At 36.7% G+C, this 11,709-nt stretch overlaps 1 protein-coding gene across 1 annotated transcript; it reads right to left on the bottom strand.

The window, feature by feature from the left end:
* Positions 1 to 1,266: 1,266 nt before the first annotated feature.
* On the bottom strand, positions 1,267 to 11,010 carry mapre3b (microtubule-associated protein, RP/EB family, member 3b). Its single transcript, XM_053509104.1, has 7 exons — positions 10,918 to 11,010; positions 7,739 to 7,866; positions 6,913 to 7,058; positions 6,029 to 6,185; positions 5,397 to 5,542; positions 3,315 to 3,467; positions 1,267 to 2,619 (listed from the first exon to the last, which is right to left on the bottom strand). Exons 2-7 carry the CDS (start codon positions 7,857 to 7,859, stop codon positions 2,554 to 2,556), a joined length of 789 nt encoding a protein of 262 aa, XP_053365079.1. The 5' UTR covers positions 7,860 to 7,866; positions 10,918 to 11,010; the 3' UTR covers positions 1,267 to 2,553.
* Positions 11,011 to 11,709: the final 699 nt, after the last annotated feature.

Genomic DNA, 11,709 nt, shown 5'->3' with positions numbered 1-11,709 from the left:
CGCTCAGCTTCTGTGCGGCTCCTTAAGCAGCAGGGGCAGCACAGGTATCATAGATAATAGAAAATCGCACATATTATTATTTTTTCCTACAAGTTCGTGTGCCGCCCCCCACGTGTTATGAAAAAATGCCGCCCTGGGCGGCTGCCCCATTTGCCCATGCCTAAAACTGCCACTGATGGAGTCTGCGTGTTTGTTGTGGGTTTCCTCAGGGTACTCCAGTTTCCCTTCATAGTAAAAAAAAAAAAAAAAAAAATGCAGATTGCAGAAGAGGCTAATTGATGTTCTCAAATTCCCTGTTCTTTAAAGTCAAATCTTCCTCCCCCAATTTTTTTTATGTATTACAATAAGCAAATTCATATGTTGTAATCTGCCTTTAACTTGGAATTTTATTCCATGTGGCATATTGATTTTATATATTTTTTTCTAAGTTTGGCAGAGTTGCATTGGTTTTTTTTTGTGTTAAAAATTTAGTTAGAGAAAAAAAAAAAAAAAATATTATTATTAATAATAATAGTTAATTATTGCGACTTTATTTAGTCTACGTTCCTTATACCCAAACCCGCATATATACATGACTATCTAAAGGAAAAGAAAGAACAAAAATGTCTTAGTAAGGTCCAAGTCATAGTAAGGCCACCACTAACCACCAGAGTAGCTTTAAAGACTGACACAGAGCATACATGGTTCTCAAAATTTATATTAAGATATATTAAGAAAGTATGTTAAAAGGAAGAGAAAAAATTAAATAAAGTCACTATGGCAAATACCATGTAGTGTACTGTATAAACATTAAAATAATTGAACACAGACAAGACTGAGGTGCAGGTTAGCATATCTGCATATAATACATAATTGGCGTTTCCAAATTGCCCATAGTGTGTGAATGAGGGGATGGATTGGCACCCAGTCCAGGGTATACCCTGCCTCATGCCCTAAACCCCTGGAATAGGCTTCAGGTCCCCGTGACCCTGCATACAGGATAAAGCGCTACAGAAGTTGTCCTGTGTACACGCAAATCTTTGGCAGACAATAATGAATATCAATGAGTATGCAAACTGTATATGCAAGTCTCTGGGATGACCATTCCTCTGGAGGATATTTCCTAGGATATTATGCAATCCAAAAAAATATATATATCCCCATAGGTGGTCAAAGAAGAACCCAAAGATCACAATTTAAACGATTGGGTTGTTAAGCTGATAAACATGTTAAGACTTTCAATTAGAGACACAAACTCTACTTAAATAAAAAAACGGTAAAACAACATTCTTTTCATTGGCAGAATACACTTTATTTTACATAGTAAAACTCCAAATAAACCAGGGACAAAATTAATGAGTTACAGACAGATCCTGTCAATCAAAATCAACCTTTATGGCATTAATGCATGTGAAACATAAAAAAAAAAAAAATACCACCGCTGTAGCTAAATTTTTTTTAAATAGTTTTTAAAAGTTTTATAGTTTAGTCAGTAACAAAAAAAAAAGAAACTTCACTAATGCCATATTTTCACTATAATATATTCATTTCCTTAATGAAATCCAAGTTGAAGGTTGGTTTAAGTTCATAGGCTATTTTATATTCATATTTAATAAATAAATATATCTCAAATTCTTACAGCTGCAAAGTGCACACTAAATTCTCATTAATCAGAAAGACCACACTATACCTTTCCAGGCTACCAAAATACATAGAAAATAAAATTAATCACCAGTGTCACTGTTTTCCTATTTTGCTTTAGTATGTCCATCCTCACACGTTAAAGAATGCAGGTGGAATACAGGTTTGTTCATACAATTGTAAAATCCGCAGGGTCTTCCTGACCACTGGTTATTCTTTCGTTTTTAAAACACTTCAATTACTTCCTATATAATAAAAGCACCCTCTCCCAACAGCTGAAAAGCAAATTCAAATCACAAAGGCAATATGCAAACCATGTGGACATTTTGCTCTCAAATAAAGCAACCTCTAAAAAAATAATAATAATAATCTCAGCAGATAATCATCAAATGCTTTAAAACAATCAGGTACAGTAGTAGTGCAGATAAAGTTAATGGTGTATGTGCATGAAGTTGTACATGTCAATATGCAAATAAGAAATTCGTATTTTCTCCATAACTTTCTGACTTTAAGGTTTTAGTTTTGGTGTACATGTCATGGCATTAGTGTTATTTAAATAAAAACTGTTTTGAGTAGCAATGCTTAATACTCTATACAAGTTTAGCCTCATGACCAATGGAATAGTGAGAATAATACTAGAACTCTACCATTAAGTACAAATGGTATTTAAAACCGATTACATTAACCAAAACGACGTTAGCCTTTCAATCAGTACACCACACCCATGTGTTAAAAGCGGAGATGTGAATCCCAATCTGGTTAAAAAGGAACAAACCAAAACAATACAAATACTCAGGGTGAGTAAATTAACAGAAAAATAAGTCAAGATAATCGAATGATGAGATTAATCTCTTCTGGATGTTGATGGATAAAAAGGGGGAGTGGAGTGAGTGAACACCAAGTTAAAGGATGTACAGATGCATGTTTTAGTGTTTAGTACTCGTCCTGCTCACGTGGCTGGTCGCCAATTTTTTCATCTTTTGGAGGGGCGAAACCATCCTGAAAATACAGATCAGAGGCAGAAATTTAAAAATGACTCATCTTTCTTTCTGAGTGAGTGTGAGGGCGAATTCTTATCACTTTAGCTTGAGCTCACTTCCTGACTTCTAATTTCAAACCAAATTGCCGTGTATGAAACTGGCATCATTGTGCAAGACCTCTTTCAAGCTTAATTTGTATTACAGCTCTCACCATGTCGTTTAAATAAAACATCTTCGAAATGAGTCAAAATCTAGCCAGCCCTTGTTTCCTTATATTAAATAAAATGAAATTAAATAGAAACACTTCTTTATCCAACAACCTCAGCAGCAACCTCATTTCCCCTCTTATCTGTTCCAACCTCATCATTCATCATCAGCAGTATACTATCACCAGCCTGATCATCGGTCATCATCTGCACCTGGTTCACGCCTTAAGATAGATGCTTTTCTAATGCTTGAATGATTCATAGGCCACTGTGTGGCTTAACAAACAAAAGCATTGCTCTAAAGCTGCCCAGATGCAGGGACTGGCAAAAATCTTGCCAAAAATTAGAGGCATTAAAGTCCTTCAGAAAACCTGGAGAACTATTCCTCAAGACTACGATAAAAATTATAAGCAATTCTGGCCCTTTGGAAGCAAAATATAAAAAAATGAGACGGTTTTGGTTAGTACTGTATATACTGTATTATGTATTATATTTGAGCACTTATCACCTCAGTAGCGTAGAGGATGTCAATAATCTTTGCAAGAACTGGGTTGTTTTCACTCTCATGCTGCTGGCAGATGAGCTCGATATCACGCAGTTTGCCAAAGTAAAAGTCTCTCTCCTTCTCCAGGCCATCTACTGTCACCTTCAGGTCCATCAGCTACATGTGGAGCAAATTTCAGCCAGAAAAAATAAAACAGATTTCAGAGTCTGATTTTGATTTTAAGAAAAATGCTAAGAACAGTCCAATAATCGATAATCAATAAAGGTGACGTATTCTACCCCATTCAAATTGGTCTTTAATCGGTGTGAACACAAAACCCATAATTAATAATAAAAAAAATAATTACCTGCTGTTTATCCTTTTCCCATTTTTTTAATATAATAATAATTATATTATTCCCCCTATTCTGACCTCATATACTAGACTCTCCCAGGTCAATCAGTGCTCAGATATGCAGAGATCATGCCCCGGGTGCCATTTTTGAGAGCTACAATAAATACCACTAGGCTAGCAGTTACTGCTAAACAGCTAACCGGGCCGTCTTCAGCTCAAAGTTGTATGGTATGCACTAATGTATACAGTACTGAAACTCGCATCCCTAACACGCATATCCTCTAGTTGCTAGGGCAAAGCTCTAACTGCACATGTTCCCAGTAGTTATAGGGAAGTGGTGCTGTGCAGTTAATGCTGGAAATGGGTCTCTCAGCAAAGGAAAAAGTATCCATAGTTAAACAATTCCCTCCCATACCTGTCCAATTCTCCTTACACCACCTAATGCCTACTTGAGAGGCATGTTAAAGGGGAGTGTGTTCATTTGTGAAGATCTGCCAAAAACTGTGACTGCATCGCGCGAGCAAATTGTCTTCTTTTGTAGGAGCGTGAACGATATGATCACTGTCTAAGGCGGAGTGGTGCACACTGACATTACGCATACCGTGGTAAATCAACACGTAAAGTGTGTACGTTTGTTTCTTTTAGGTGAAAAATACTCACAAATGACGACAAGGTAATAATGTTTATCTTTTGATTTCAGTACTGTATATTTTGGCGCATACTGTATTTGATCTGATTGAACCTTTAGGTCACTAAATATTGAGGACATCATCGTGAATTACCACTCCTATATACAGTACATATATTTTCCCAGACCGATTTTTCATTTATTATTTTTTTTTTTGGTATATGTAAAATGCAGATGTGAAAAGCCTGATAAGGAAAAAGGATATTTCATGTATATGCATTGTTTGGCTAGGAAATGCATTTCCTCGAAGGGGAGTTTGGGGGCAGTGCATTTATTAATTTAGTTTAGTATTTAGTATTTGGATATAGCTCTGTTCACTGAAACAGTAACCTCAAAGAATTTCTCTGCCATCATTAAATTCGTTCATGCAAATTATCCGATGATTAATTAACACTTTCAGCTCCTGTGTCCACATTTATGGACAGTTGATATAAGGCTTTTTTTTTATTATCGGAGGAAGATCTAAAGATGTTAATTAACTCCAAATCACTTGACAAAGTTATTGTTAACTAACGTAAATTTCTGTATTTCTTGAAACTATTTGTAATTTTCTGTCTTTATTAAATTCCTACATAAATACATAAAAAAAGAAAGAAATTAAGGTAACAGGTTTTTTTTTTTTTTGGTACCAATCCATTTAACTTTGTTATTTATAAAACCTGATTATTATTATTATTATTATTATTATTATTATTTAACCATGTTGTTTTTGGGGGAGATCGTGTAGTTTAAATATTTTTGTCTATTTTGATCTAAAGAGCTACAAAGCTGGAAATGCGTGTACATAATTTATACAAGAAAGGGTTAAAATGCGACAGACAATAATGCACTTTTTTTAAGAAATTTATCAGGAAGTAACTTAATGGGTGTAATTTAATATTGGTTAATGGAGTTGCATGCTTGTGTTTGTGTTTGTGAGTGAAACTCTCGACAGGTCCTTTTCCTCAACAGTCACAACTAATCATGCATCACTCAAATCAATAAATAAAGCATCTTGGAATTAATAACCGAGCATGTAAAGGTTTTTGTAAAGGTGTGTGTGAGAAGGAGGGTCGTCTACGCACCTGCTGGTTGAGTTCCACAAGCTCTGCCTCGCTTCCTTCATTCCGTAACACAGGAATGCTTCGTTTTACATTGGTTGGGGCAGAGCTGATCGGCTGATGAGGGGTTGGCATGTTTTTGGGTACTGTAGGCGATGTCCTCTGGGGTCCTACACCAATCAAGCATCATTAGTCCAACAAGCAAATGTGTCACAAACTTATGTTTCTATGAATCCTGGATTGTACCACTGGTCACCACTTTTAACCACATGGATCATTCAAGTGACAGTGTCATAATTAAGAGATATCCCTTTGTGCTAACTGATTATTTTCAGATATTGAAGAGATGATATGGAGCGGTATGATGAGAAATGGATAATAATTCCAGGGAAAGATAATAAAGTTACATAATGTTCACTAGAATGGTAAATGTGTACAAGGTGAGAGGAAGAAAGAGAAAATTCAACACTGTATATGTGAAGTGGTTCTTATTACCCCTGAGGATTAGGAGGGGTAAATCTGATCTGCCTATACAAGCAACCATACATACCCACTTGAGTATTAACCAAGCTTGGTTTTTTTCCCCCCCAACATGTTTTTTTTTTTTTAACCTGTGGATGAAACTCCCTACTAGATTTGGGTGTTAATGTTTTCACCTGTGTTGGGTACAGGTGAGATGTCCTGGCCTTGTCGCGCCGCTTGAGGGTCGTACTCTTTCCCATCGTAGTTTGCATCGAATAATTTCTTAAACCACTGAACAAACTCGAAGTTGTCCTGGAACCTTCCTTTTACCAGCTTTTCAACTGGGATGATCTTTGACAAGACATAAATAAATAACGTTACAGAATGGCAGCATGAGGCACGACAGTTAATAAGCGATTTTCTTGCTACATACAGTATACGGTCTCTATTGGTTTCATGCTGCCTGAATTTGCAATTATTTGCAATTATGGGGCGGTCATGAAACTTGTATTATCATATAAAAAAAAGGAAATTATTTGCCCAAATTAGGTCTCCTGAAATGTGTACATTCATGAACATTTCTTCTTGTTTAAAAAACCTGCGGTATAGTTCTGCTCAATGCTGCTAGAGGGACAAAACCAAGGCGAAGCGACGTGGAATGCTCACAAAGGGGGGTTCGCTTTCTTCATGACAACGTGCCGGCCCATTCAGCTTACGAAACGGTAAACCTTGCATGTCTGATCCCCCTCCTACTCCCGCCAACCTCGTGGCAGGCGTTTGTCGACGACGTGGTGAGTACCGAGGTGGGACTTTTTTCCCCTCAAGAGCTAAAAAGAAGGCTTCTTTAAAGAAGGTGGAGGATATGTAGAAAAGAACTAAGTTCACGACTTTTTCATTACATTATTTTTTACGACAATTTTATGACAGCCACTTGTACTACATTACTCGTACGATGCATCCTAAAGCGGACATTATATACAAATAACAGGTTTCATACACAATTGTACTAGGTGCAATAAAAGATCAATTGAAGTACAGGTGATTTCTTCCTTTATTTATTGTTGTGGATGAGGTTCACCTTGTCTACATTCATTCTCTTGAAGGCTGCTTGTAGCACTTTGAAGTTGCGGATGTACTCATGCTCCAGTTTGGCCTGGAACTTCACTTTCTTCAGAAGAATACACCCGGGGAAGAGCATGTCCATAAACTGGCAATACGCCGCACCTAAGAAACACAAGCCATTTCAATATGGGCCAAAATCTGTCCAAGTATAGACGTTATTAAAGGCAGTCAAATACACGGGGCTCCAAGTTAAACCGGGACTTGTGATGAATTTATTTTTGAGTAACGTTTTACAGAAAATTACATCCATCAGTGATGACCCTGGCTGAGGCGGCTCAGGGCCCACTGCAGTCGTTCACGCAAACATGCAGCAAGTGGAATGACTGATCCTAGAAAATCAACGCCAACTTGCGGAAGCGTCTGTCTGTACACACAATCATTCACACACACCATCTGTATGCTACAGGAATCCGGCTGGGAGTTATTGCCACAGTCCTGACCTCGCTCGGGAGGCGAGCGTTTCAGATGTGAAGCAGACTGTCTAATCATGGCTCCGGTGTACTGAAAAAACTTTGATGGTCTCCAAGCACTAGTGAAACGCTGGGATAAGTGCGTTAGTGCAGCAGGGGATTATATAGTGAAATAAAAACAGTCCCGGTTTGACCTGAACACCCATAGTAGTTGGGATTTCCTGCATTTCCAGTCTACAAATAAATAAACATTACTTTCAGAAAATCTAGTTCTCATGCTTAACAAGTGGCTAAGAGAAATAAAGCTCCGAAAGATTTTAGCAACATAAAACATTTCTTCTGGGGTCTGTGAGTTCTGTGAGTTCCACCTACCTGAGCAGAGCTGCTCTATTTTAGTGTAGCTGAGCTGCAGAGAATCGTTGACCCAAGCGAGCATGTCATGTCTGCTCATGTTCTCTATGGTCATGGAAGTGGAGAACACATTCACCGCCATCCCCCAGCTGGACAGACAAGACACAGAACAAACACGATGAGTCAAAAAAGAAAAAGAAAAAAAGCTTTTACTTCCGAAGAGAAGAACTTCTACGTCAGTTTTAGCAATTTGTATCTGAGCTCAGGCATTTTTTTCCTCATACAAATATTTTTTTTTAAAACTGAGATGTTACAAGCTATCAGAAAAAAAAGGTTAGCGCGAGTCATCTTTCTAATGTGGAGATGTTTTCTGTAAACGCACACACAATGATTCAAGGTCAGAGCAGCTTTTTATGTCAAGCACATTTAAGGAAGCTGCACTTAAAAGGTGAAAAGTCAAGGTTACGAATGAAAAGTAAGATTAGAGTCATATAGAAATCTTTTACTGAGTGTATCATATGACCATATTTCATGACCATATGTACTGTAGGTACTCAAAGTACAAGAATCCTGAGTCATAACTGAACTGGGGGCTGAGGAGCTGTGAGGAGGCACCGATACCCGCTGTGCCAGTGTGCCTCTATCAAACCTGTTGTGATGCTTTAACACCACTGAGTATAGTGAATTAGGTAGTCAGGATAGTAAACAGTGAAAAAGATATAATCTTGGCTCTATTAATGGCCCTTTAAGGTGTTTGAATATAGTAGATTCGACTCCATAAAAGTTTTTGGGAAAGCATAGAAAGCTTATTTTCTTCCAGATGTCACCCAGGGACAAAAGAATAAAATTCTTAGATTGTTTATTTAAAATTCAGAATCTTCCATGTTTTAACAATCAATCTTCGTGACAGCTGACAGGAAACACTCTGACCAGCATGGTATGTACCTGGTTCTGTTATTTATGTGAAAACACCCAGGGTGAGATCATTCACAGACTGGTAACGCGTGACATGCCAATGTAAACCAATGACATAATGCAGTACAAGACCTATATCATGGCATAAAGGATCATAATAATAAAAACCAGCTAACTGTTTACTAGTTTTGCACATAAATAAAGCTCTGATAAAACAATAGGGCAGTGTCATGATCATAAGCTACTGAACATCTAAAACCTCAAACTGTGTATAACCCAGTATGGTTTTAAATCTTGGTAATATGACAATAAAATCTTAAGTAAATAAGGAACCACAATAGATTTCATTAAGAGATTCGGCTACAAATGTTTTAAGCTGAAGCTCTTGCAATCCTCAGGAGACGATGAAACACTAAATGAGCACGCAACCTGAATAAGTGGAACAGAAAAAGACTATTATGGCATTTTCTTTCACAACCTTTCCAGACAATCTAGTTAATTGAACCCTACCTATCAAAAACCATCTCTGAATTCCTAAAACCTTTATGAGTGTACCTCATTTATTGATTTATTGCAAGGAATGACTTTGCTGAACCTGTCCGAACACGCCTACGATCCAGCATGGCCTGTGATGAGGTGTTACTTGATACGACTCTGCTCTTCCTTCGAAAAATGCACTAAAGACATGGATATTAATAGCTGCAAAACAATCCATGCAGGAAACTCTACTATCTGTAATGCACACATTTAAATTTTATTTCCCCAACACAGTGGGTAGGTTAGGTACCTAGGTGCAGTTATTACAAACCATTATTACACCAGCAACCTGTTGTAACTCAACCAAAGTGGCACATTAAGATATTTAAATTCAACTAAGATATTTAAAGATTCCTTGATGTATTGAAATTCCTTTGTGTATCAATTCATGTATCCACATTGATTCCAAAATCGATTTGCAGTTGCTTTATAATCCTGCAGGTGGAGTGACAAACTATTCACTCACTGGCAGGCAGAACAGCATCCTGTGTGGTAGCAGCAAATGATTCAGCAAGTTTGTATATTGTTTTATACAATAAATAGACCAAAAAATATATACATGCTTCTACAGTAGTTATCTACGCTCTCTGTAAAAACTCGAATTGAATTATTGCCCCCATGTGCATGTCTGTAATGTATGTTTCCTCTAAAGATGTCACACCATCATTGATGATATCCATGCATTTTTTGTGCATTTTTTTTTATGTTGATGTGTGTAAACATATACAATATTTAAGTGTATATACATACAGTATATGTATATAAAGTCAGGATATTTATAAAAATGTTCATAAGAAGATATTTATAAGAAGATTCACTAAAGACTGGATAATTTTTTTTATATTCCATACAAATACAAGGAAATATACAAGACCATCAAAGATTAAATTGTCCACACGTTTTGTGTAGTTACTGAAAATTGACAAATATTATTGAAATGCTATGGTAATTTTAAATGGCTTATTTTTTTTTTTTTTTTATAGATTTACAATGACTGCCTATATAGAGATCTGAATCATAACACAAACATGACATTCAGACACCAGCTGGAAGAAAATTTGATTGATCTGACCTTCTTATATTTTAATCCAGTAGACCTGCTGTATAGTAGAACAGAAATGAACTTTGCACTTTCTGATGCTGCAATGAATTTGCAAAATTGCTACTGAACACTTACAAGCTACCAGTAGGTCAATGCAGCAATTTTTAACAGGTAGGTGGGCTCGATATTTGCATAATCTCCGCCCATGGTTACGAAACTCCGCCTATAGGGGGCTCTAACGGCCCATAGAAATGATGTCTATGATATAACTGGACATAACACAAACAACTTTCTAATCCTTTTTTTCCCTAAGGCCATATCGGAATATATTGCTTTTATTAAAATGATTATGTTCTGCACATCTAGTAGGTACGTTGTATAAATAAGCAATTAAATAAAATGTTAAAAATGAAAAAATAAATATTTTTTGCGCCTTTATATAACGCTGCAAGTTGCATAATAGCCAACAGTAATTCTAAGAGGTTTGCACATCATGTAGAAAAGCTATTGTACACTATAATACTTCTAATAGATCTGATGCACTAATCCCAACTCCACTGCGTAAGTACCCAAGCTATGCCTAGCGTTAGCACCTGTAACGATAACACACACTTACTGCTAACTATCAGAATATCACACTAACTATAGCAAAATAAACATTTACCGACATAACGCTAAACCAAACAGCATTATCTATTTTACTCACAATCCTCAGAAGAGGGGTTTGTTTGTCGCGTTAGGTGTCCCTGGGTGCGTTGTTGCTGCGTGTTCTATTCGCGCATGCGCTGTTGCTAGCTGCTTGTTTGTGGCAACACGACGCACGAATCACAGCAAAAAGATTCAGCCATCGAAGTCCAGCGCTGACTTCCGCGTTCGTCACAGGGGGGCGGGACTTACAGCGGGAGTAACTAACGGAAGAAGTTTATTCCAGGTTAATGCTATTAACCAGGCTGTCGTCAGGGGATAAAAACATGGCAGTTAGTATTATAAAAGAGCAAAATCAAGAAATAAAAAGATAATGTAAACAATTCACAAATAAAATATACATTTGCAGCTCTTAATGGCACATCCGGTTTTTTCCGTCTGTTTTGGACAATTAAATCTTTATATCAGTTGAGGAAAGCAGATGAGCCATATACATATAAGATCATAATGAGGTTAAAATCAGATATAAATGAGATGCATGAAACAAATTAGAAATATTATAATTTTATTGAACATATAAAAAATCCTCAGTTGACAGCAGGCAATATAATAAATTTACAATTCACAAAATATAACAGACACCAGCAAAATCTGGCAGATCAAAAGACACAAAATGATACAAAATGTCATAAAACCTGATATTAAGAGTCACACTGCTCAACTCAAAGTATGATTTATACAGGAGTTACACAAAGTCCACAGCATTGTGACAATCTTCCAGTGAAAAGAATCAGTCAAAACGGAGATAAACATTTTTTTAAAGGAAAATTGGTTGCCTGCTGTATGTAAAGGC

Source organism: Clarias gariepinus, chromosome 12 (genome assembly GCF_024256425.1).
Source record: "Clarias gariepinus isolate MV-2021 ecotype Netherlands chromosome 12, CGAR_prim_01v2, whole genome shotgun sequence".
In the NCBI taxonomy this organism is placed as follows: Eukaryota; Metazoa; Chordata; class Actinopteri; order Siluriformes; family Clariidae; genus Clarias; species Clarias gariepinus.
The sequence above is the reverse complement of the archived record's forward strand: the minus strand, read 5'-3'. Positions and strand labels throughout refer to the sequence as shown.